Source organism: Pristiophorus japonicus, chromosome 1 (genome assembly GCF_044704955.1).
Source record: "Pristiophorus japonicus isolate sPriJap1 chromosome 1, sPriJap1.hap1, whole genome shotgun sequence".
In the NCBI taxonomy this organism is placed as follows: domain Eukaryota; kingdom Metazoa; phylum Chordata; class Chondrichthyes; family Pristiophoridae; genus Pristiophorus; species Pristiophorus japonicus.
In genome coordinates, this window is record NC_091977.1 from 181333125 (window position 1) to 181360503 (window position 27379).

Genomic DNA, 27379 nt, shown 5'->3' on the forward strand with positions numbered 1-27379 from the left:
TCTCTCCCTCCCCCACTCCGTCTCTCGCTGTCCTCCCCACCACCCAGTATCTCTCTTCCCCCAGTCTCTCCCACCGAAGGCCGCGAAAATGTTTTTGTCGTTAATTACAGCAATATTTTAGGCAAAACTCATGGGGATAATCCAAAAGCTGGAGAAGAAGCTCCAACACCACTGAACTCCACCAAGATCATGATTCCGCCGCACTTCCGGCTTGCTACTGTGTCGCACTGCGCATACGCAGAAGGACACAAAAAGAGATAACGCCCCCGTTCTCGGGGAGCGCTCCCTCCTCCCACGGTTGGTTTGAGCGAGTTTTAAACTGCTTCGCGTTCTAAGCCGTTAGAAATCCCAGTCGCTATTCCTCCCGCGAGATTTCCGCTCGCCCGCGCCCCAGAGTCGGCCGTCGATTGGCTGAGCGATAGGCCTGACCTCGGCAGCGGGTCGTTGGCGAAGAGTGTGATCGGAAAGCTGCCGGAAAGAGGAGCTATCGCCGGCCAGGTGGGTCTCTGCTCCCGGGGCTCAGAGAGACCCACACAATCGGTGTAAATGAGCGCTGCTACAGTGGGCGAGAGGAGCGGATGGTCGTGTAATCTAGCGGCCAAATGGCATTCGCTGCCTCGGGTTTAAGTGTGCGAGTCGCTCCGTGCGTCCCACTCAAACCCTTGGCTATAGGCGTGTGAAGGGTCTGAGCAGCTCCGGCCTCACCGGCTCCAGCTCTGGGTCCCGTCCACCTCAGCCGCTCAGCTTGGCAGCACTATTCTGCAGGCCATTTCAAACTATGTGTGCTTCTGTTCACTCTGCTGCTCCGGCCGTAGACGTGATGTTTCCTCTTCCCTTACCCCGCCCAATAAAGGTAAGCGATGATAAACAGGAGTTCCCCTTGCAGTGTGCCCCACCATTGGGTTTTATTGATGGACCCGATGAAGAAGACGGGCAGGTGTCAGCGGTTGCTCAGTTGGTCGTACCCTCAGCTCTGGAGTCACAAGAGACTTTAGCGCAAAAATCTAGGCTGCACTCCAGTGCAATACTGAAGGAGTGCTGTCTTTTGGATGAGCCATTAAACCGAGGCCCGTCTGCTCGCTCAGATGAACGTAAAAGATCCCATGGCACTATTTCGGAGAAGAGCGGGGGAGTTATCCCCAGTGCTCCGGGCAATATTTTTACATATCAATCAACATAACATAAAAGCAGATTATCTGGCCAATATCAGATTGCTGTTTGTGGGAGCTTGTTGTGTGCAAATTGGCTGCCTCATTTCCTACATTGCAACAGCGACTACACTTCAAAAAGTACTTAATTGGCTGTAAAGTGCTGGGATGTCTAGTAGTCATGAAAGGCACTATATAAATGCATGTCTTTTTTCATTCTCTCACTTTGGTTTTGGCCTTGTGGAATAACTGCCTGTCAGACCCTAATCCCATGTAGAGTCCATGATCAGGCGATTGAGTGCTACCATTGCTTCTGGTGTTTATAATTTGTAAATAACAGCTGTTACCCTGGTCGGTCTGCAGACTTAAATTGCTCTGCACAAATAGATACAAATGAGTATGATCTGATAGCCATTACAGCGACGTGGTTGTAAGGTGACCAGGACTGGAAACTAAATATTCAGGGGTATTTGACAATCCGGAAGGACAGACAGAAAGGAAAAGGAGATGGGTTAGCTCGATTGATAAAGGATGGAATCACTGCAATAGTGAGAAATTATATTGGCTCAAATGATCAGGATGTTGAAACAGTTTGGGTGGAGATAAGCAATAATAAGGGGGAAAAGTCACTGGTGGGTGTAGTCTATAGGCCCCCTAACAGTAGCAACTCTGTTGGTCAGAGTATTAACCAAGAAATAGTGGGGGCTTGTAAAAAGGGAATAGCAATAATCATGGGTGATTTTAACCTCCATATTGATTGGAAAAATCAAATTGGTCAGGGAGCCTTGAGGAAGAGTTCATAGTGCATAAGGGACAGGTTCCTTGAGCAGTATATAACGAAACCAACCAGGGGGCAGGCTATCTTAGATCTGGTCCTGTGTAATGAGACAGGATTAATAAGCAATCTCCTAGTAAAGGATCCCCTTGGAATGAGTGATCATAGCATGGTTGAATTTCAAATTCAGATGGAGGGTGAGAAAATTGGACCTCAAACCAGCGTACTAAGCTTAAATAAAAGAGACTACAAAGGTATGTGGGCAGAGTTGGCTAAAGTGGACTGGGAAAATAGATTAAAGTGTAGGACGGTTGATGAACACTGGTGTACATTTAAGGAGACATTTAACAACTCTCAAGAAAAATATATTCCAGTGAGGAGGAAAGGGTGTAAGAGAAAAGATAGCCATCTGTGGCTCACTAAAGAAATAAAGGACGGTATCCAATTAAAAACAAGGGCATACAAAGTGGCCAAAACTAGAGGGAGGACAGAAGATTGGGAAGCTTTTAAAAGCCAGCAAAGAATGACTAAAAAAATGATTTAAGAAAGGGAAGATAGAGTTTCTATAGGTATATAAAAAGGAAATGAGTGACTAAAGTAAATGTTCGTCCCTTAGCGGACGAGACCGGGGAATTAGTGATGGGGAACATGAAGATGGCAGAAACTCTGAACAAATATTTTGTATCAGCCTTATTGTAGAAGACACTAAAAATATCCCAACAGTGGATAGTCAAGGGGCTATAGAGGGGGAGGAACTAAGGAGGTGGTACTCAGTAAGATAGTGGGATTAAAGATGGATAAATCCCCAGAACCTGATGGCTTGCATCCTGGGTCTTGAGAGAAGTAGCGGCAGGGATAGTGGATGTATTGGTTGTAATTTACCAAAATTCTCTGGATTCTGGGGAGGTCCCAGCAGATTGGAAAACTGCAAATGTTACGCCCCTATTTAAAAAAGGAGGCAGACAAAATACAGGAAACTATAGACCAGTTAGCTTAACATCTGTGGTTGGGAAAATGTTGGAGTCCATTATTAAAGAAACAGTAGCAGGACATTTGGGAAAAACATAATTCAGTCAGACAGAGTCAGCATGGATTTATGAAGGGGAAGTCAGGTTTGACTAATTTTCTGGAATTCTTTGAGAATGTAATGAACAGGGTGGATAAAGGGGAACCAGTGGATGTGGTGCATTTGGACTTCCAGAGGGCATTTGACAAGGTGCCACATAAAAGGTTACTGCACAAGATAAAAGTTCACGAGGTTGGGGGTAATATATTAGCATGGATAGAGGATTGGCTAACTAACAGAAAACAGAGAGTCAGGATAAATGGTTCATTCTCTGGTTGGCAATCAGTAACTAGTGGGGTGCCGCAGGGATCAGTGCTGGGACCCCAACTATTTACAATCTATATTAACGACTTGGAAGAAGGGACTGAGTGTAACTTAGCCAAGTTTGCTGACGATACAAAGATGGGAGGAAAAGCAATGTGTGAGGAGGACACAAAAAATCTGCAAAAGGACATAGACAGGCTAAGTGAGTTGGCAAAAATTTGGCAGATGGAGTATAATGTTGGAAAGTGTGTGGTTATGCACTTTGGCAGAAAAAAAATTGAAGGGCAAGTTATTTAAATGGAGAAAAATTGCAAAGTGCTGCAGTACAGCGGAACCTGGGGGTCCTGGTGCATGAAACACAAAAGGTTAGTATGCAGGGTACAGCAAGTGATCAGGAAGGCCAATGGAATCTTGGCCTTTATTGCAAAGGGGATGGAGTATAAAAGCAGGGAAGTCTTGCTACAGTTATACAGGGTACTGGTGAGACCACACCTGGAATACTGCGTAGTCTTGGTTTACATATTTAAGAAAGGATATACTTGCTTTGGAGGCAGTTCAGAGAAGGTTCACTCGGTTGATTCCGGAGAAGAGGGAATTGACTCATGAGGAAAGGTTGAGTAGGTTGGGCCTCTACTCATTGGAATTCAGAAGAATGAGAGGTGATCTTATCGAAACGTATAAGATTATGAGGGGCCTTGACAAGGTGAATGCAGAGAGGATGTTTCCACTGATAGGGGAGACTAGAACTAGGGGGCATAATCTCAAAATAAAGGGTCGCGCATTTAAAACTGAGATGAGAAATTTATTCTCTGAGGGTTATAAATCTGTGGAATTCGCTGCCTCAGAGAGCTGTGGAAGCTGGGGCATTGAATAAATTTAAGACGGAGATAGACAGTTTCTTAACCGATAAGGGGATAAGGAGTTATGGGGAGCAGGCAGGGGGAGTGGACCTGAGTCCATGATCGGATCAGTCATGATCGTATTAAATTGTGGAGCAGGCTCAAGGGGCCATATGGCCTACTCCTGCACCTATTTCTTATGTTCTTATGCAACCATTTTTTTGTGCATTATGTTTTCAATCTAGAAAAGAGACCAGCCAGAAACACTACTAATTTTAGATTGCTACTTAAACTTTCTAAAAAAGAAAGATTTTGCATTTATATAGCAATTCACTGCCATCACTGTATTTAGAAATGCAGCTACTCTTGTAACATAGGCAAATGTGGCAGACTGAGATAAAAATGAGCCTAAAAAACCCAAGATCAATACATTTTGATCATATTGTTTGAGAGACAACTGTTAGTTAATACACTGGAAAAACTACTCTCCTCTACTTTAAATAGTGCCATGGGATCTTTTATGTTCACCTGAGAGTAGATGGGAACTATTGTCTCATCCATAACTGCACTTGAAATGGTGCAGCACTGCCTCAGTATTGCACTGAAATATCTTGAGATTTGGGGGTGATTTCAACTCTACCCACTAGTGGAAATACGGCATGTTGGGCATTTAAAATTATCCAGGTTACTCACCTGCCCTGCTGACGGTTCCTGATTTTATTCTGCTCAACTGAGTAAGTGGCAAGGACCAAGGGCATCAGCCCAAAGCTGGTGGAGTCCTTTTTTTACAGATGTATATCTGATCCAAATGAGGTAATCGAGACCCTACAACAATTTTAACATGGATGCCTGAGCAAGAAGGCACGTTGTGTTTTCTGGCAGGTAAAAACAGCAGGACAGCAGATAGGGGCCAGAATTTTAATTTTTAAAAATACTTTCTTTGTGGGGCCAGGAGGAGCAGGATAAGAAGAAAAGCTTAGGCCTCCCCTGCTGTGGACTTGCTCCCTTCCCAATTGTGAGACCCCCCCATGTAATGCCCTGGCAGCCAATCCCACCACTTGTCTGGTCGTGCTGGGTGGCCTCTGGGCCGTGTGATTTTCTGCTACTTCCTGCCAATTACAGGTGCGCAGTCGGTCGGTTGGATGTAAAGGATGTCTCCGTTAACCGGTCCAGGCCCGACTGCCTGCCTCTTCCGCAGCTACGTTCATGCCAGGGTTTCTCTGGAAATGGAGCACGCGGTGTCCATCGGTAAGCTCAGGGCCTTCCGCGAGAGGTGGGCACCGGAGGGACTGGAGTGCATCATCACCCCCGGCAACCAAATTTTAATTTGATTTTATGTTTTAAAATTTAATTTGTTTTAATTGCCGGGGTTTTTAGTGTCACCCTCCCCTTTTATAGGGGGCACTTGTAAAATATGGAATTTTAATGCCCTAAAAAAAAACACAAAAAATCCCTACAAAAAAACAAAAAAAAAAGAGGGCTGTTATAAGTGTCTGGAGTGTCCCCCAGATCGGGGGGCACTTGACCTCATGTTTATTTGTTTACTCTAAAAGAGTTATAAAGGATGTCTCCGTTAACCGGTCCAGGCCCGACTGCCTGCCTCTTCCGCAGCTACGTTCACGCCAGGGTTTTTCTGGAAATGGAGCACGCGGTGTCCATCGGTATGCTCAGGGCCTTCCGCGAGAGGTGGGCACCGGAGGGACTGGAGTGCATCATCACCCCCGGCAACCAAATTTTAATTTGAACTAAGTTTATTCTGAAATTTGTGGGTTCTAGTGTCCTTACAAAAAGGGGGCACTTGATTGAACGTTATGCTCAAAATAGTTGTAAAGAGGAGGCCTGAGAGTTAAAATATCCCAGGCCTCATTTCTGGAGCAGTGGGTGAGTTTCTAACTTGACTACTGCTTGCCTGCTGTAAACTGGCCCGGAGTTAAAATTGGGGTCTACATGTTCAAGTGTCTAGAGGATGGCTTGAGCCTTGACCATCTAACTCCCAGCCTATCCTGTCTGGGGAAAGAAATCAAGTCTGGGTTGGGCTTAAAATTGACTACTTCGGGAAAGTAAAGGTGGCTATGTACAATTCTAGTTGCCATACTGCAGCAAACATTTCCAGGTATTGAAAGCTATGCAGAAAGGGACAACCAAACTGATCCTTTGCTTGGTATCTGATTAGTTCGGTGTGGTTGGTGAACCTGGGATTATTTACTCTGGAGAAGAGAAGACTTAGGAGATATTAATCAAAACTGTCGGGAGAATAGATAAATTGGACCCCAATAATGTGTTTGAGATTTCCACAAACTCTAAACACAGCAGATACAGACTGAAGCTTAAAAGAGACAGTTTAGATTTAACTACTTTATGTAGAGGGTGGTGGATATGTGAAATGTATAGACCTTGGAGGCAGTAGAAGTAGAATGGAAACATTTAAGGGATATTTTGATCAAACTTTGAGGTTGAAGATTGGGACTATCCCAATGGATTATGAAGTCACATTTTTACTCCTGTGCTTCCCTGCATTCTTAACATGCTGTTTTTTTTATTAATTATTATCCATTACTTATATTCTTGAAGTTAATTTTTTTTATTCTTGAGATTTGTGACACTGGTAAGTCAGCATTTATTGTCCACCCCATGTTTCCCTGAGGGCATTTAGTGTCCACACAGTGTGTGACTGGAGTCACATGAAGGTCAAACTGGGTTGGGGTGGCAGGTGCCCTTCCTTGAAGAATATTAGTGAACCAGTTGAGTTTATATGATAATTTAATATCTGGTGCTGCTTCAATTTCATAACTTGCCACGGTAGGATCTGAACTCACAACTTCTGAGTTGCTAGTCCAACACCATATCACTACACTACTGTATCCATTATTTAACTTGAGTATATATTTGTTTGTATGAAACATGTTTTGCAACCATAAAAATCAAAGAATGGATTTGGCAGTCGAGTAAAAGAAATGTGAAAAATGAAATACCTGCTGGGGGACTGTTCTATAGTACTGTGTAGACGGAGCTTCACTCTGTATCTAACCCGTGCTGTACCTGCCCTGGAAGTGATTGATGGGAAAATGTAGAGGGAGCTTTACTCTGTATCTAACCCGTGCTGTAGGTGTCCTGGGGTGTTTGATGCACATTGTAGAGGGAGCTTTACTCTGTATCTAACCCGTGCTGTACCGTCCCTGGCCAAAAACCACCCTAAGTGAGGGAAGTGCATCCGGGAGGGCGCTGAGCACCTCGAGTCTCATCGCCAAGAGCATGCAGAAATCAAGCTCAGGCAGTGGAAAGGAGCATGCGGCAAACCAGTCCCACCTACCCTTTCCCTCAATGACTATCTGTCCCACCTGTAGCAGGGACTGTGGTTCTCGTATTGGACTGTACAGCCACCTAAGAACTCATGCTAAGAGTGGAAGCAAGTCTTCCTCGATTCCAAGGGACTGCCTATGAGGTATCCTGGGTGTGTTTGAATTGACAGTGTAGAGGGAACTTTACTCTATATCTAACCTGTGCTGTTCTGCCAGTGGAATGATGGATGGGACAGTGTAAAGGGAGCTTTACTCGGTATATAACCCATGCTGTACTTGACCTAGGGTTGTTTGGTGGGACAGTGTAGAATTGAGTTTTACTCTGTATCTAACCCATGCTGTACCTGCCCCGGGAGTCTTTGTTGGCAGCGGCAGGTCGGGGCCATAAAAGGAGCAGTGAGTGGCGGCCTATAGTAGCGTGGAGGCCCTGACCTGTGAGAGACCATCAGCAGCAGGTCGGGGCCATAAAAGGAGAGGCGAGCAGCAGCTTGGAACAACGTGGCAGACCCTGGAGCAGCATAGCGGCATACAATTACAAGGTACAATGTGAGCTGGTGCAGCAGGGCTACAGCAGCGAAGAGGGCGACTGGATTGGACGTCATCAAAGTCCAGGTTGGTGATTGGAGCAAGAACAGGTACAGCAGGAGCGGTGAAGTAGTGGCGAGAGATCGTGGAGCGATGTGATCAGGGCCCAGGAGAGGCGTGAATTTGGGGCCAAAAGAGGCGTGGGCCCAGGGGCAGCACGGGCCAGCCCACACTGCAATTGTGTGCGCACGAGGTCCGTGCAGCAGAGCTGGTCTCCAGTCTTGGTTAATCCGTGCTACTGGACCAAGACCTTGCTGTGTCAAGCCCTGGCCACCACATGTTTAAAAAATCCACGCACAGGCATCTTCCACCCTTCAGGATGTAGTTTGGGACCTGCATATTTGGTCCTTCATTAAACACTTCTGAACACATCCCTTTTTTGCGTGGAAGAAAGTCGTCCTCGATACGAGGGACTGCCTATGATGATGATGATGCAGTAATTGTATAGTAGTGCACTGCTAAGAATAGATTGGGATGAGTACTGTGTGGTCAGATGGAAAATCAAGCATTGTATAAAGATTAACGCTGGAGATAATGGTGAAAGAGTAGCAAGGAAAAGTGGCAGCTCTCCATAAAATATTACACAAGCTTTTATAAAAAAATGTTAACCTTGAAAGTAATGGCAGGCATATCACATGAAGTGTTGAATTAGATGTTGTTGGAAATGCCAGTAGGGGTTTGTCTGCTTCTCTCACTGGCAAATTCCTTCCCAGAGATGCAAATGATGTGCTTTATACTGTGTGAAAATGTTTTCAGTTTTTAAAGCAGCCCAAAACATTGTACTGTGTTTTATTTTGGATAACAGGAGTGAATAGCGAGTGATGTTCAAACATGTTTAACAACAGTACACAGAAGAAATGCTGGATTTTTCACACTGAGGAAAAATTGGAAAATATGAGAACTGAAGCCAATCAGAAATTTCAGTCCAAGGTTTTGGCATGTGGAAAGGTAAAATATTGTTTTGGTGTACTCTCAGAAATAATCAAAATGGGCAATTGAGACTCTGTTTTAAAAAAAAAAAATGCATTCCACTTCTTCAATTTTGTCAGCCTTGTGTTCCCTATTGGAAATTGAGCACTTCTAAAGTTTAGGGTGACTTTAGGTGGGATAGGCAATATTTTATTAATAGTCTTGGGGCTAGATTTTTCATTATTTTTGCATGCACAATGCCCACTTAATGTCCATTTTACCGCTGAGATGTGGTATAACGCCTAGATATCGCCCATTTAGCCACAAAATGGAAACTGATGGGCATTTTTCGGACACTTATCGCCAAGCGTTACTTTCGCCATGTACGTAACGGCAGGAAAAAATAATCCCGCTGTCCACTTTTTTTTGGGCGGAATCATCAGAATGGGCGAGACCAACGTCCATAATGTTGCCCAGCATTACTTTCGGCAAGTAATTAACGCCGAGATTCAATAATGCGGACCGCCCATTTTATTTTGTAGTAAAGATCACATTTGCCGACATTAACGCCTAGGAGATCACCTAGCATCACTTTCACCACCTCACACACATCTTGCCCACAATATAGTTTGCCTAAGGGGAACTGTTCTGAACTAATCACAGCGGCGTGGGTGCCATTTTTCAAATCTCAGGTCGCTTTATTGAAAAGGCTGCTTCAACTTCGGGGGAGTTTGGATTGACTCTCGAGTTCTTCTCCGGTGAAGTGACCACCTCAACAGACATTGTTTCAGACTCTCGATTGGGTTTTACTGTAGGTTTCTTTTAGTATGGAAATTATTGCTTCTGATCAATCGCTATTGTACTTTCATTGCAATGGGACCAGCCATTTCTCAGCCTGCATCGATTAATATGCAGATGCTGCAGAGTGCAATGGCACAACGTCTAATGCACATCATTATGTGCCTAATGTAAGACATGCCAGACTGAGGAGGAGGTCCAGACCATACACACCCCGCACTTACAGGGAGAAGAGGTCTTACCTCGACGTGTCCGAGCACACCTGCCTTCGGAGACTGCGCTTCCACAAGGTGGTGATCACTGAAATTTGAGAACTCATCAGGCCAGGTATGCAGCCTGCCATCAGGACATCATTGTCCGTCGAGATCAAGGTCACTGCAGCACTGTCTTTCTACGCATCCGGTTCCTTTCGGGCCTCTGCGGTTGAGATTTCCCCTGTGTCTCACCATACCACACATTGCTGCATTAGACAGGTCACGGAGGCCCTGTATGCGCGAAGGATGGACTTTATCAGCTTCCTCATGACCACGGAGGCTCAGACTGACACAGCTGGAGCATTCTACCGCATTGATAAGTTCCCCAGGATACAGGGTGCAATACAGTGTACTCACATCGCCATGCAGGCAGCTTCTCAGAACCCAAAGCTTTTTCGTACCAGAAAAGGATTTCTCTCCCTGAAGGTCCAGCTCGTTGTCTACCACAACCGGATAATTATTGCAGTGAATGCCAAATGTCCGGGCAGCTTCGATGAGGCTCACATCCTGCGTGAGAGCGCTGTCTCTGACATGTTTAAGAGTCAGCCACAAGAACAATGCTGGATGCTTGGTTACAACCGATATGGCCTGGCTGATGACCCCATGCGTGACACACACACCGAGGCAGAGAAGCGATACAACCAGAGCGACAGAGAGACACGCAATGTGGTCCAGAAAACAATTAGTGTGCTTAAGCAGCGCTTTAGATGCCTGGACCACTCAGGAGGGGAGCTACAATACAACCCTGAGCAAGTAGCTGAATTCATGGTCATGTGCTCCATGCTGCACAACCTGGCTATCAGGAGGGGCCAAGAATTATCAGAAGGGACTGATAGTCCACCTCAGGAGAGAGAGGAAGAGGAGGACGAGGGGCTGAATGCAGGCCTAGGGCCAGACAATCAGGCTGACTATGCAACCATGCCCACACCCCCCTCCAGACTGCAGGAAAGGGCCTGTAGTGGCTACATAAGCTGCAAGACTCTTGCATCAGGAGCTGATATCTGAACGATTTACCTGACAGTACGTTGCTGTGAGTGACAACGCTGACACACTGCTATGTGTGTGCAGCTCAGACATCAATGGTGGCCATCACCTTGGGGCCAGTTAAAGTTTAAGTTGATTCAAGTTGAGTTTTATTTAGCTCTTTTCATGTTAAGGAATCACCAGTGTGTAACGGTCTAGCTATCTGAGACAATGCGCAACAAGGTTATGTTGAATAAAAAAACATTTTGTACAACTATTGGTCTGAAATCATAAATATCACGGGCAAAAACGCCCCACCCCCACCTTTTCGACCATTGACATCAATCAAATGGTCAACATGTCCAGCAACACAGAACACAAATGCAAAACAGGAAGGTGGCCCCTCCTGCGCCCGCCCCCCCCCCCATACAATGCAACAAATTGCACACACCGAGATGACGATATAACGAAGTTCAGAGTAGAGCGCTTGTTTTGGGAGTCTCGTGTCAGGTATACGGATGATATGGCCCGCCTAACGGAGCTGATTGAGCGTGGTCAGTGCTTCGATGCTGGGGAATACATTAATACATTAATGGTGCTATATAAATGTAAGTTGTTGAAATACTTTGAAGGGTTGTCGTAGTTATCGTTCAAAAGTATAAGTGAACAAATTCACAGAAACCACTATCTTTTGTAGAATGCTTGGAATGAACAATTTCAAAAAGAGTAACCCCTTGCTTTATTTTAGCTTTTATTTTCATGTTGACAAACACTATCAAAGTTCTTGGGCTACAAGTAAAGCATATTAGCATTGTGATAAGGCTAACATTTGTCAACAATTCATTTATTGCATACCTATTGCAATTTGCACTTGTAATTGTGGAATAAAATGAAATTTATGTGCACTTCACACTAATAACCACCAATGTGCTATGTTATCAGTCATGAATGTGGCAAAGCAACTGTTTTCTTCCCTTCTCCATCAGAAATGTTGCTGTATGCTTCTTGTATTACTTTACTGCTAATGATACTTGTTTTGCCTTGCTTAATGCATCTTCAAAACAGTCTTTCACTGCTATCAGATTAATTTTGATTAAACTTGATGATTACAGCTTCTAAATCAAAAGTAAATAAAATAACAAAAGTATGTACCATTATCTGTTTGCTTACTATTGTCATTTTGCACTTGATTGTGAAATTCTTTGTTGGGATATTGAACTTTTGAAGCAAGGAGATGTAGGTTTGTGATGTTTTTCTACCCCTCAGTACTCTTGATTTCTTGCTCTCAGCCATGCCTCTGAGCTAATGCTGAGCAGAGGCAAGGTACTTTTTTTCATGCAAAAGTCATTCCAGGTCCAGGTTGCCCTGTCTTACTCTTGATAATGTCCTTCAACGATTATCAATGGAAGCCTGGGAGAGAGTCATTTTGTACCTTCTGACTTACGAATGGAAGTTTGTGTGGGGTAACTGAGAAGGAGTGAAAAAGTGAGCTTTTTACTTAAAGACTTCACTTAATTGTTCCAGGTCAGAAAACAGTATAAATGCTTTTGAAGCCGATTAGTCCAGTCTGTTTCTTCTTCCTGGGTAGCACCATAGCAATATTCTGTATTCAAATATCATGTATTGTTTTGGTTTCCAGTTACAGTCACTGCTAACACTGAGCACACTGCTTTTTTTTTCTCTTCCTTCCATCCCCTTCCTTCCTTCCTCCCCTCTTTTTTTATTTCCTTCTTCTCTTTTCCTTCTTTCTCTCTCTCTCTCCTTTCTCTTCGCTCTCCTTTCTCTTCGCTCGCGCGCTCCTCTCTCTCCTTCCTTCTAATTTCCTTATTTCCTTTCTAATTTCCTTTCTTTTCTTTTCTAATTTCCTTTCTTTTCTTTTCTAATTTCCTTCTTTATTTTTCTTCTCTTTCCTCTTTTCTCTCTCCTTCTTTTCTCTCTTTCCTTCTTCCCTTCTACTTTCTTGACTTTCTCTTTTCTCTTCTAATTTCCTTTATTTTCCTTCTCTTCCCTTTCTCTTTTCATTCTTCTTGATATGTCCTTATTATTCAGTATAGATGCATACGAGGCCCATAATTGAGAGAAGGTCACTCTGTGACCAGTTACCTTTATTACCAAGACCTCAAGTGATGAAGGTGGGTGGAGCTTCCCCTTTTATACCTGAAAGTCCAGGTTAGGAGTGTCTCCCACAAGTGCACCCCTTGTGGTCAATGTTCTCAAGGTGTACAACTAAGGTCAGCTTATACATGGGTTACAATGATAGTTGAATACATGACACTTCTCTTCTTTCTCTCTCTTCTCCTTCCTTCTTTTTTCTCCTTTTCTTTTCCTTTTCTCTTTTTTTCCCTTTTCTTCTCTTTTCCTTTCTATCCTCTCTCCTTTTCATCTTCTCCATCTCCTTTTCTTTTCATTCTTTTCTTTCTCTTATTTTCTTTTCTCCTTCCTTCTTTCTCTTTTTTTCTCCTTCCTTTTCTCTTTTTTTCCTTTATTTCCTTTTTTCCTTTTCTTTCTCTTTTGTCCCTTTTCTTTCTCTTTTGTCTTTCCTTTCTCTTCTTTCTCTCTTCTTTTTTACTTTCTCTTCTTACTCTTATTCCTTCTTTATTTTCCTTTTCCTTTTCTCTTTTTTTCTTTCCTCTCCTTTCTCTCTCCTTTCTCTTTCTCCTTTTCCTTTCTCTTTCTCCTTTTCCTTTCTCTTTCTCCTTTTCCTTTCTCTTTCTCCTTTTCCTTTCTCTTTCTCCTTTTCCTTTCTCCCTCCTTTTCCTTTCTTTTCTTTCACAATCCTCCTTGGTATAATGTTGAAGGAACAAAAACGTGAGACTTGTATATTAACTGAGAAACCATCTCTCCTCATTATTCTGGCACCTTGTGCACGCTGCTCCTGCTATTTCTGCTCCATAACCCAAAGCAGTAGTTGACATGGTACAGTGACAGGGCTTTAGTCACATGCACTAACTTTAGAAAATGGCGTGCACACAATACAGGTAAATGTACTTCATGTGTATATTTACTTGGAAAACATCTATCGCTGTTCAGCATAACATTTTGCAGTCTTTCTCTCATTAAATGAAATTAATTTATCAGACACAACACATCTTAGTGCAACTCCTAGGTTTTTGTCCAGTAGTTGCGAGCAGTACTTTGACTTTTATCAGAGTGATTGCTGAGAATTTTGACTTGCACCACATGACACATTAGTCCGGCCTCTGCTCTTCATCCAGAACTCTGTTGGATGCTGCATGCCCTTTGTCATGATGTTCCTGTTAGAGCTGCCTGTTATTTGCTGGGCTTGGTTTCTTTTCGCCTGGAGCGGTTATTCCGATTGGTCAAACTGAGCACAATGACAGCTCCCCTCTCCATTTCCATCCAATGTTGCTGGTGTTACCATGGTGCTGAAGTCGTGCGTTTTAATTTGTGTTGCCCACCATTTTGGCAGATAATCAATAAGTAGTAAACAAGGAAGTAAAGCACACACAATGACAAAAACCACTCTCTCAATCTGTTTTTCATATTACCATTTTACCAACAAATGCCCAAAGATGTTAAAGTACACATGCATATGCCATGCAGATGAGTATTAAGAAAACATGCACAACTACTATTTTTAAAAATTTACTAATCAAAATCGAATTGGCCACCTCTGGATTCCCAATTAGCCACATATGGCAATGGCTAACTTATTCGACAACACTGACCCGGTGGTCTTGATTCCCCTTTGTTGGATAGCTGCATGGTGGTGTGGCATGAGATGGCTGTCTGCTTCTGGTCTAATCTAAAATGATTGCTGTTACACTTAAGATATAAATATGTGTAAAACACTTCATAAAGTTCTGCACAAGTGTAGATCTGTGTGGTCTAGCCACAGAAATTGACCTCAAGATATTGAAGTAGAGTGTCTGGTTGTGGGATAGAAGTTTGCCTCATTGTCACTCAGTGGCAAGAATTGAGCATTACATTGGTCAGAACCTGAAGAAAATTCTTTGAAAAATGAGTGTCATGATTAAACAATCGAGAAATAATAAATATAAAATGATGGGGTTTTGAAAAACATCAGCATAGATTTGGCTAGAGTTCTCTCCCTCTATCCACTCCTCCTTCTTCTCTCTTTCTCTCTTTTTCTCCCCCCCCCCCCCCCACCCACCCATTGCAGAATGATTGAAGCTAAACATAGTAAAACCTCTTGCCATCTTTACTAAAGAGGGAAATATAACATGCATAGGTGTAGTATGTGCCATTTGTATGTTTTGATAATGCTTGCTTTGGTTTTCCTGAACAGCTTTCTCCAAATCACTCGCTATCTTTGCTGGAACCTCATGAAGAGGAGGTATTACGTAAATACTATGAAAAGCGACTCTTGGATTTCTGCTCTGCATTTAAACCTGCCATGCCCAAATCTGTGATGGTAAGAATACAGATATTGCATTGGCACAGAAATTGAGTGGTTTTATGATTTAATATTTGACTGTTTTTAACTGTCCATACAGCTTTTTTGTTTATATTTTCTACATTACAAAATAACACACTTGTTCAGGGACCTTTTTAAAATGATCCTGTTAACAAAAAGTACTAGAACAATGTTTTAAATAAAGTGACTGGGTGCAACATACGACAATTGAAAAAAAAAACTAACATTATATGGTGCTGTGAAAGATCAAAAGTAGGTTATCAAAAATATACTTGTACAAGGTTGTTTAAATGTATATAATGGATTTTGAGAACATTGTTTATATTTCTTTTGTTTAGGGTACAGCAAGTATGTATTTCAAGAGATTTTATTTGAATAACTCCTTAATGGAATATCATCCAAGGACTATTATGTGAGTTTTATTTGTCTATTTGTTGGCCGATTGGATTGCTGTTGCCACAGTTGGGTTGTACTAATTTTTCATGATGTGATAATTTTCTAAGAGCTGTTAATGCAGCCCCATCTTATTCCTATATTTCATCTGTGGCAAGATATTCTAACATTATCAAAATCTAACATTAATAAATTACTGAAGCTCTTCCCAGGTTACCAGTCATGGTCACTGTAGTTGACAGTATAGATATGCATTTTTTGGTTTTTATAAAAATAAATTGTAATGAATATTTAAAAAAATTAGCCTTGTGTTAACTCCTACTTTGTAATTTAATGTTTTTGCTGCTGTTCAGAACTGACCTTTTAATTTTGCGTGATGTGGGAGTTTCTGGGAATTGACTGTCCAGAACATGTACGTGTATTAAGAATAAAAACAGAAGTGTGTTAGGAAGTGTTTCTAGGTGGACTTGTTGGTGCTCAAGGTTGCAGAGCTTTGAAACAATTGGAGACACTCTCACTTTATGGAAGGAAGAGTAGTTCCTGGAGCATGTATTGGAGGTGTTACTTAACTCTGCAGCTAGAGAGCTATAGTGAGGAAGGGAAATAGGTGAGAATCTGTATTACAAAAAATTTAGACCCATCTTTTGTTTCTTTGCTTGTCCCATTACCACACCCCTTTTGCTTTGCACCATCATCCCTTTTGTAATTTAATCATGCCTGCCTTCCACCCTATCACAGACCTTCCCTTTTGTTCTTTTCTTTCCTCCCCTCCCCCCTTTTCCTGCCTCAGCACTTGCTTAAGATCTGTTACATCTCTAATTTTACCAATTCTGACATATAAATTTCGATGTTTCTCTCTTCACAGTCACTGCTGGACCTGCTGAGTACTTCCAGCATTTTCTGTTTTTATTTCAAAGTTTCAGCATCTGCAGTATTTTGCTCTTATCAGGAAATGGAAAGTGTTCAAATCGAATATATTCCAGTAAGGAGGGAGGGAGTTTGTCCAAGGCTCAAGGTCTATGGGTGAGAAGAGGAATTAGATAAAATTTGAAACTAAGAATTTAGTGCTTACAGGACAAGTAATTTTTTAAAAAAAGGCCAGGATAAATGTGAAGAATGTAGAAAAAACACAACAATGGACATGAGAGAGACTGAGGATTTATGAGAAAATTAGCAAGAAACATAAAGGAAATAAAAAAGGCTTTCTCTGGATATTAGACAGAAGACAGTAAAGATAGGGGTGGGGCTACAAAGAGATAAAGGAGAAAATGTTGATGGTTTTCACACACAAGGTGGATATTGGAATTGTAAAACCACCAGAGATGGGTGCAAAACAGTTAGTGGAAGTTACTATTTGAAGAGGAATAGAAACAGAAAAATAGGTGCAGGAGTAGGCCATTCGGCCCTTCGAGCCTGCACCGCCATTCGACGAGTTCATGGCCGAACATGCAACCTCAGCACCCCATTCCTGCTCCCCCGCCACCCCCCCCGATCCCCCCAGTAGCAAGGACCACATCCAACTCTTTCCCCCCCCCCCCCGGAACACACCCAGAGAACTGGCCTCAACAACCCTCCGTGGCAGAGAACTCCACAGGTCCACCACTCTCCGGGTGAAGAAGTCTTCCCCCCCCCCCCAATCTCGGTCCCAAAACGGCCTACCCCTTATCCTTAGACTGTGACCCTGGCTCCGGACCTCCCCAATACCGGGAACACTCCCCCCGCATCCAACCCGTCCAAACCCGCCAGAATCCCAAACGTCTCCACGAGATCCCCTCTCATTCCCCCGAACTCCAGTGAATACAAGCCCAGTCGATCCAGTCCTTCTTGATATGTCAGTCCCGCCATCCCGGGAATCAGTCCGGTGAACCCTTGCTGCACTCCCCCAACAGCAAGAATGTCCTTCCTCAAGTTAGGAGACCAAAACTGTACACAATACTCACCAAGGCCCCGCATAACTGTAATAACACCTCGCTGCCCCTGCACTCAAGTCCCCCCGCCATGAAGGCCAACATGCCACTTGCTTTCTTAATCGCCTGCTGTACCTGCATGCCAACCCCCAATGACTGATGCACCACAAAGTTACTAAAGAAGTTAATCAACCTTAAGTTAGACAAATCACCAGGACCTGAGAGAAGCTAGGGAAGAAATAGTGGACTTTGGCTGCGGTTGGAGTATTGTGTACAATTTTGGATATCTCGTTACAGGAAAGATGTAAAAGAAATGGAAAAGTTGCAACATCAGTTCATTAGGATGTTGCCAGTGATGAGGGGGTTACAGTTATAAAAAGAGAATTGAGAAGTTAGATTTTTTTTTACTGAGCAGAGAGGGTTAAAGGATGAATTGATTAAAATCTTCAAGTTTATGAAGGATTATGATGAGGTAAATAATCGATTGTTTCACTGGTCAGTGAGATGGTAATGAGATGGCACAAATTGAAGATAACCACAAAAGTGTCTATAGACAGAAGGTGATTATAATGTGTAATTCTCTACCATAAACTGTTGTTGAAGCAAAGTCCACAAACTATTTTAAAATAAATCTGATTATTGCTTGAAAAAGAGGAATAGTGCATCAGGAATGAGCAGGAAATGGGATTTAGGAGCAGGAAATGGCTCATGTGCAGAAAAGCACCAAGAACTGATGGGTCGAATGGTCTTTTGTGCTGTAATCTAATTCTATTTTGGAACCTTCCTTCATTAAAGCCTTTTTATTTTCATTTTGATTTTGATTTAGGTTGACAAGTGTATACTTAGCGTGTAAAGTGGATGAATTTAATGTCTCCAGTTCCCAGTTTGTTGCTAATCTGTGGGAGAGCCCTGCGGGTCAAGAGAAGGCACTGGAACAGATCCTTGAGTATGAACTGTTGCTTATTCAGCAGCTGAACTTTCATCTTATTATCCACAACCCATTTCGACCTTTTGAGGGCATTCTTATTGATCTAAAGGTACCATGCAAACAGTGACTGGATTTGTTTCATAATTCAGAATAGTCCTGAGTCTGTTGGAAGTTTGAAACACAGTCTGTTTATCATTGTACATAGAAAAGTCTTAAGTAGCGGCACAGCAACGTTATGTGCGTCCTAGTGCTCCAGTTTATTTCTGTTTGCAAGATTCAACTGTGTTCCAGTTTCATCAATTCTCACTGTGACCATAAGCTAGAAAAGTTCACAATACTACAGTGATAAGAGGAGGGGTGGGGATGATTAGAGACCAAAATGGAGACCTACGCATGTAGGCTGAGGTACTAAATGAATACTTTGCATCTGTCTTTACCAAGAAAGAAGATGCTGCCAAAGTCATAGTGAATATATTTAAGGCGAAGATAGACAGATTTGAGCTCTAAGGGAGTAAAGGGTTATGGGGAGTGGGCAGGGAAGTGAAGTTGAGCCATGATAGTGAATGGCGGAGCAGGCTCGAGGGGCCAAATGGCCTACTCCTGCTCCTATTTCTTAGGTTCTTATGAAATAGGCGAAACTGGATGGGATAAAAATTGATAGGAGGTACGAGAAAAACTGGCTGCATTTAAAGTAGATAAGTCACCAGGACCGGATGGGATGCATCCTAGGATGCTGAGGGAAGTAACGGTGGAAATTGCAGAGATACTGGCCATAAATCATCCAATCCTTCTTGGATATAGGGTTGGTGCCAGAGAACTGGAGAATTGCAAATGTTATACCTTTGTTCAAAAAAGGGTGTAAGAATAAACCCAACAACTACAGGCCAGTCTGTTTAACCTCAGTAGTGGGGAAACTTTTAGAAACGATAATCCGGGACAAAATTAAGTCATTTGGACAAGTGTAGATTAATTAAGGAAAGCCAGCATGGATTTGTTAAAGGCAAATCGTGTTTAACTAACTTGATTGAGTTTTTTGACAAGGTAACAGAACGGTTGATGTGTACATGGACTTCCAAAAGGCGTTTGATAAAGTGCCACATAATAGGCTTGCCAGCAAAGTTGAAGCTCATGCAACAAAAGGCACAATGGCAGCATGGATCCGAAATTGGCTGTGACAGGAAACAGAGTAATGGTGAATGGTTGTTTGTCGCACTGTCGGAAGATACACACTGGGATCCCCCAGGGGTCGGTACTAGGACCATTGCTTTTCTTGATATAGTGACTAGTGAGGAGGATAGTGATAGACTTCAAAAGGACATAGACAGGCTGGTGGAATGGGTGGACACGTGGCAGATGAAATTTAACCCAGAAAAGTGCAAAGTGATATATTTTGGTGAGAAGCAATATAAACTAAAGGGGGTTCATGAACACAGAGACTTGGGGGTAGATCTGCACAAATCGTTGAAGGTGGCAGGGCAGGTTGAGAAAGAGGTTAAAAAAGCATACGGTACCCTGGACATTTTATGTAGAGGCATAGATTTAAAAAGTAAGGAAGTTATGATGAACCTTTATAAAACACTGGTTTAGCCTCAACTGAAGTATTGTGTCCAGTTCTGGGCACCGCACTTTAGGAAGGTTGGGAAGGGTGCAGAAAAGATTTACAAGAATGGTTTCAGGGATGAGGGACTTCAATTATGTTGATAGACTAGAGAAGCTAGGGTTGTTCACCATAGAACAGAGAAGGTTGAGATGAGATTTAATAAAGGTGTTCAAAATCATGAGGGGTCTAGACAGAGTAGATAGATAAACTGTTCCGATTGGCAGAGGGGTCAAGAACCAGAAGACACAGATTTAAGGTTATTGGCAGAAGAACCAAAGGCGACACGAGGAAAAACCAGCGAGTGGTTAGGATCTGAAATGCACGGCCTGAAAGGGTGGTGGAGGCAGACTCAATCATGGCTTTCAAAAGGGAATTGGATAAGTACCTGAAAGGGAGTAAAAATAATTTGCGGGGGAGTGGGACTTGCTGAAGTGCTCTTGCAGAGAACCAGCACGGGCTCGACGGACCGAATTGCCTCCTTCTGCGCTGCAACCATTCTATGATTAAAAAGATACAATTTGGTTTCAGTTCTTAGATGATGGATAGCCTAAGTAACATAGGTGAAAGGGTAAGGAGTGAATAATGGTATTGAGGTTCTATTTACAGCTCCCATGATAACTCTAAACTTATGCAGTGAGTAGCTGAGCCATGCAGGAAGGTCCAAGTTTGATCCCCAGTTTGTGGTGACTAAACCAGGCATCAGTAGGGGCTCTACAAATGGCCCCAATATCCTGCATTAGAGAGAGGAAAATTTGGTCAGGGTTTCCACTCCCATTCAGTGTGTGTATGTATGTTAGGTGAGGACTAAACTAAGCTTATCTGACATTCCAGTGGATGAATAGCCAGCCAACAGTCACTGTCAAAGGTGTAACCTGGCTTTTGTCGAGAAATCGATTTATTCTAATTATGCTCCTTGTGGTAGATTTGGAATTAGTCCATGGTAAATACAATTGGGAATTCTCCATTGCATCGGATTGCCTAAAAGACCAATGCGCCCAGAAGGATTTCTACGGAGACGTGGGTCTCCTTCAGAGTTGCTACTATGGAGTGTTCTCGAATCTATTGAGCTTTTCTGGCATCCACTATGAAGGCAGGATGTAAAATAAGGTTGCTTTGGTGGGTGGCCAGGCCTCCATGTGTACTTGTAAGTTGTGGGGGCAGACCAGATTCCAAGCTCTTTATCTACAGAGTTGGGCCACCCTAAGTACTTCCTGCCATTGGGAAGACTGATCCCTCATTTGTGTATGTGGAGCTGCAGGCATTTTGGTTGTATTTGTGTTTTTGAGCTTATAAAGTGTTGGAATTGCTGGGCCAATATCCTGACTGGTAACATCTGAAATATCTAGAGAAGGTGGGTATGGAGTATTTTCATTTTTATGATGCTTCCCCTGGCATCTGCTCCGGTTAGTGTGTATAATGGCAGGGAAGCGGAAATATGTTATTGTTTGGGCTAGTTAGTTAAATCTTTAATACCGACGCAGAGTAAGATTATTAGCACTTTATTAACATTTAAAAGTCAATGTGGGTGAGACTACTTCCTTGAGGTAGTCTCTTGCCACTTGCCAAATCCAATGTGCTGTTAGTTCAGCAGCTCTGGACCCCAATTTACATTGCAGTTTTGGCATTGATACAATGCAAAAAATAAAACAACTCTGCAATAGACCACCAAACAGTAATTACAGACCACCGAGCAGTGGTCATAAGGTTGGGGACAGCATCAAACAAGAAATTAGGGATGCATGCAATAAAGGTACAGCAGTTATCATGGGTGACTTTAATCTACATATTGATTGGGCTAACCAAATGGTAGCAATGCAATGGAGGAGGATTTCCTGGAATGTATTAGGGATGGTTTTCTAGACCAATATGTCGAGGAACCAACCAGGGAGCTGGCCATCCTAGACTGGGTGATGTATAATGAGAAAGGACTAATTAGCAATCTTGTTGTGCGAGACCCCTTGGGGAAGAGTGACCATAACATGGTAGAATTCTTTATTAGGATGGAGAGTGACACAGTTAGAAACATAGAAACATAGAAAATAGGTGCAGGAGTAGGCCATTCGGCCCTTCGAGCCTGCACCGCCATTCAATGAGTTCATGGCTGAACATGCAACTTCAGTACCCCATTCCTGCTTTCTCACCATACCCCTTGATTCCCCTAGTAGTAAGGACTTCGTCTAACTCCTTTATAGAAAAACTTTAGTAGAAACTTAGATCCAATTTTTTCCTGAATTTAAATCCTCTAGCTGCCGTGGTGGGATTTGAACTCCTGTCTCTAGATCAGGTCTCTGGATTACAAGGCCAGTAACATAACCACTATGCTACCATTACATTTTAATTCAGAAACTAGGGTCCTGAACTTAAGGAAAAGTAACTTCGATGATTTGAGGCGTGAATTGGCTAGAATAGACTGGCAAATGATACTTAGAGTTGACGGTAGATAGGCAATGGCAAACATTTAAACATCACGTGGATGAACTTTAGCAATTGTACATCCCTGTCTGGAGTAAAAATAAAATGGGGAAGGTGGCTCAACCGTGGCTAACAAGGGAAATTAAGGATAGTGTTAAATCCAAGGAAGAGGCTTATAAATTCACCAGAAAAAGCAGCAAACCTGAGGACTGGGAGAAATTTAGAATTCAGCAGAGGAGGTCAAAGGGTTTAATTTAAAGGGGGAAAATAGAGTACGAGAAGAAGCTTGCCGGGAATATAAAAACTGACTGCAAAAGCTTCTATGGATATGTGAAGAGAAAAAGATTAGTGAAGACAAACGTAGGTCCCTTGCAGTCGGATTCAGGTGAATTTATAATGGGGAACAAAGAAATGGCAGACCAATTGAACAAATACTTTGGTTCTGTCTTCACGAAGGAATACACAAATAACCTTCCGAAAATACTAGGGGACCAAGGGTCTAGTGAGAAGGAGGAACTGAAGGATATCTTTATTAGGCGGGAAATTGTGTTAGGGAAATTGATGGGATTGAAGGCCGATAAATCCCCAGGGCCTGATAGTCTGCATCCCAGAGTACTTAAGGAAGTGGCCATAGAAATAGTGGATGCATTGGTGATCATTTTCCAACAGTCTATCGACTCTGGATCAGTTCCTATGGACTGGAGGGTAGCTAATGTAACACCACTTTTTAAAAAGGGAGGGAGAGAGTAAACGGGTAATTATAGACAGGTTAGCCTGATATCAGCGGTGGGGAAAATGTTGGAATCAATTATTAAGGATGAAATAGCAGCGCATTTGGAAAGCAGTGACAGGATCAGTCCAAGTCAGCATGGATTTATGAAGGGGAAGTCATGCTTGACAAATCTTCTGGAATTTTTTGAGGATGTAACTCGTAGAGTGGACAAGGGAGAACCAGTGGATGTGGTGTATTTGGACTTTCAAAAGGCTTTTGACAAGGTCCCACACAAGAGATTGGTGTGCAAAATCAAAGCACATGGTATTGGGGGTAATATACTGACGTGGATAGAGAACTGGTTGGCAGACAGGAAGCAGGGAGTCGGGATAAACGGGTCCTTTTCAGAATGGCAGGCAGTGACTAGTGGAGTGCCGCAGGGCTCAGTGCTGGGACCCCAGCTCTTTACAATATACATCAATGATTTAGATGAAGGAATTGGGTGTAATATCTCCAAGTTTGCAGATGACACTAAACTGGATGGCGGTGTGAGCTGTGAGAGGGACAAAAAGAGGCTGCAGGGCGACTTGGACAGGTTAGGTGAGTGGGCAAATGCATGGCAGATGCATTATAATGTGGATAAATGTGATGTTATCCACTTTGGTGGCAAAAACGCAAAGACAGAATGTTATCTGAATGGTGGCATTTTAGGAAAAGGGGAGGTGCAACAAGACCTGGGTGTCATGGTTCATCTGTCATTGAAAGTTGGCATACAGGTACAGCAGGCGGTAAAGAAGGCAAATGGTATGTTGGCCTTCTTAGCTAGGGGATTTGAGTATAGGAGCAGGGAGGTCTTACTGCAGTTGGACAGGGCCTTGGTGAGGCCTCACCTGGAATATTGTGTTCAGTTTTGGTTTCCTAATCTGAGGAAGGACATTCTTGCTATTGAGGGAGTGCAGCGAAGGTTTACGAGACTGATTCCCGGGATGGCTGGACTGACATATGAGGAGAGACTGGATCAACTGGACCTTTATACATTGGAGTTTAGAAGAATGAGAGGGGATCTCAGAGAAACGTACAAGATTTTGACGGGACGGGACAGGTTAGATTTGGGTAGATTGTTCCCGAAGTTGGGGAAGTCCAGAACCAGGGGACACAGTCTTAGGATAAGGGGTAGGCCATTTAGGACTGAGATGAGGAGAAACTTCTTCACTCAGAGAGTTGTTAACCTGTGGAATTCCCTGACGCAGAGAGTTGTTGATGCCAGTACATTGGATATATTCAAGAGGGAGTTAGATATGGCCCTTATGGCTAAGGGGATCAAGGGGTATGGAGAGAAAGCAGGAAAGGGGTACTGAGGGAATGATCAGCCATGATCTTATTGAATGGTGAAGCAGACTCGAAGAGCCAAATGGCCTACTCCTGCACCTATTTTCTATGTTTCTATGTCTATGTTTAATATAACTGGGTAAGTCCTTTAGCTGTCAGTTCTATTTCCTGATGTGAAGTAATATTTTACATTTGCCTTTATGTACTTATCTTTTATGAACTGCAATTTTTTTTAGTGCTTTCAAATAATTTTTTAAAATCTTTATGTACAACTGACCAACACAGTAGCAAGAATGCAACTGTTTTAAGCCGCGCCAATAGGATAACTAGCTCCTTTTGTGATTAGCGGAAGTTACTCCACCTGCTGGATACTATTGCTACTGCATCAAAGTATTTCATTCTGGAGGTTTTGCTGAAAGCATGATGGATGTGAAACTTGGTTTCCAACAAAAAAAAATCACACTTCTCCAAAACCTGTACTTTTTAGGATTTACTCACCGTTTAATATTCTGAGCTGACATTTTATTTTCTCTTGATAGTTGGGTTGTGTCTACCAATCAGATTTGTAAACTTGATCACTATTTCCAACCAGCACCTTTTCAGTTGCTAAGGTGCCATTGAATATAAATTGTTGCTTTATGTGGAGAAACTCTATGGGGAGGGGTGGGGGGAGTGGTTTGTGAGGAATGAAGAACTTTATCCTGTTACCCCCAATTCAGAATTAAATAACTTTGTCCTAATTGAGCAATTGCAAAGTTTCAAATTCCAAGTAATTCTGAATGTACTTTTAACTAAATAGCATAGTGAGGAGATGTGCTATCCTGACACAAATATGCTGTTGGTGGATTACTATCCAACAGAACATTGAAACAGCAGTTCTGTTTGAGAATGTAAATTCCACAGATCACTAATTTCATGATTATCATATTGCACAGGAAGGAATTCCTAATCAGAACCTTTTTTTTATCGCTAGTATTGACATGAATAGGGCAGAAAACTTAGTAAGAATGCTTCGTTATGGAAAATAGTAATATGCTAGAAGATATGAAAGTCTACTGCTTTTTATTAACCTTAATGCTCTAATAGAAAGTGTTTGACCATTCAATCTGTGCAGGTACTAGATTTTGTGTTGTCAACCTATCTAAAAGTTTCAGTGATCCATCTATTCATTGCATCCTGTTACTAATGTAGCCAAAGTATATTGGAAAAACTAATGAACCAAGGAATGTATTTTCACAAAATAGAATGGTTAGCTTTTAAGTTTCAGATCAAAAAAAGCAAGCTTTTGGTTTCATACAAGATGAAAAACAACTGTACTGGCGAGAAATGATAGTTGTGGAAATGCATTTTTCTGGACAATTATTGCCCTTTTCTACCTGTTTTAGGCTCGATACTCAGCATTGGAAAATCCAGAAGTTTTACGAAAAACAGCAGATGAGTTCCTGAGTCGAGAAACCACGACTGATGCTGGTCTTCTGTTTACACCATCACAGATAGCAATAACAGCCATCCATTTCAGTGCCTCCAGAGCAGGCATTAATATGGATAGGTACTGGTACCCTTTAAAATTTCAACTGTTTTATGGCTTTAACAAAATAGTTTTACTAGCTACAATGTTTATACATTTTTTGCAATCTTTTTTTCATTCTCTGTAGTGGATTCCATGCTATATTTTATCTTTTGAAAACTAACTTAAAACCAAGTTAAATAAGAACCAAAATGGAATTATAACTATTCAATGATTTGTTTTGTTTTAGAAACTAGCAATCTGAGATATTTAGGCTAAGACAAATGACTAAAAACTGCAAATAATCCAATGAGAACTGCAAACAGAAGTCCGTTGAGGATAAGTTAAAATGAGTACAGGTATTAGAAATAAGAGGAAAATAGGAAGTTGCATTATCTGACACACGGGATCCAAAAACCATAATCTGTTCTTGAAGAAGGTGTAGTGTTTAAGACCTGGGAGATTGTTGAGGTAAATAGGGTGGAAATATTATGGAGGAATTAGAAATGGCAGATGTGTTCAATTCTTTGTCATGAATGAAGATCAGATAAATTCTAGGTTCATTCCAAATGGCTTGAGAATTTATAATCTGTTGAGACGTTGGCAAAGCTTTAAAACACAGCTGTGTAGGACATCTACAGTAGATCAGATGTATCCTCGAATCTTAAAGGAAATGGGTTAGTTTCTGAGTGGCATTTTTATGAATTATTAACACTGGTGACTGTACCCAAGTAATACACGATTGTTCCTGTATTCCTTAGTCAGACTTGTGGAATTTATAGGCCATTTGTCTGACAATTGTAGTGAAATTGCCTGAGTGGATTTTATAAGGAACTGTTGATAACTTCTCAGAAGTATAGAAAGTGTAAGATATGGTCTGAAATTCTTTTAGGTAATCTGTTATTATCTACTACTGATGAGACATTTCGGCCCACTGTTGGCATACATGGGTGAAATTGTGTCCCTTTCATGTATTCAAGACCATTTTAACTACCTCTGATTAGTATGATCTTTATTTTGATTTTGTGTATGGTGCTTTAGTTACTTGATGGAATGCCTTATGTTAAAAGACAACAAAGAGTGCCTGTCAAAGCTGGCTGAAGCAATCAGATGTAAGTAATCTTGTACAGTTACTATGGCATATAGAATTTGTATTCCATGTAATGGTTGCAATTAAATCCAGATTAATTAGTTATGTAGTGTTGTAACAGCTTTTGCTTCCGTTCAAACCAGTTACGTCATATTTTAAAGTTCTTAATATAGTATTTGGAATGCTACAATACAGTCCTTCC

General features: G+C 42.1%; 1 protein-coding gene across 4 annotated transcripts in view; it reads left to right on the forward strand.

Moving 5' to 3' along the window:
- The first annotated feature begins 343 nt into the window (after window positions 1-343).
- Window positions 344-27379, forward strand: part of ccnh (cyclin H) — a 46697-nt gene continuing 19661 nt past the window's right edge. Inside the window, exons 1-8 of one of the 4 annotated variants that reach the window (XM_070885358.1) lie at window positions 344-498; window positions 5215-5340; window positions 8782-8924; window positions 15171-15296; window positions 15638-15711; window positions 18426-18636; window positions 25966-26129; window positions 27129-27199. In XM_070885358.1, coding sequence (XP_070741459.1) covers window positions 8808-8924; window positions 15171-15296; window positions 15638-15711; window positions 18426-18636; window positions 25966-26129; window positions 27129-27199 — 763 coding nt within the window. In that variant the 5' untranslated portion in view covers window positions 344-498; window positions 5215-5340; window positions 8782-8807. The other 3 variants (XM_070885338.1, XM_070885348.1, XM_070885367.1) reach the window with 3 other exon arrangements.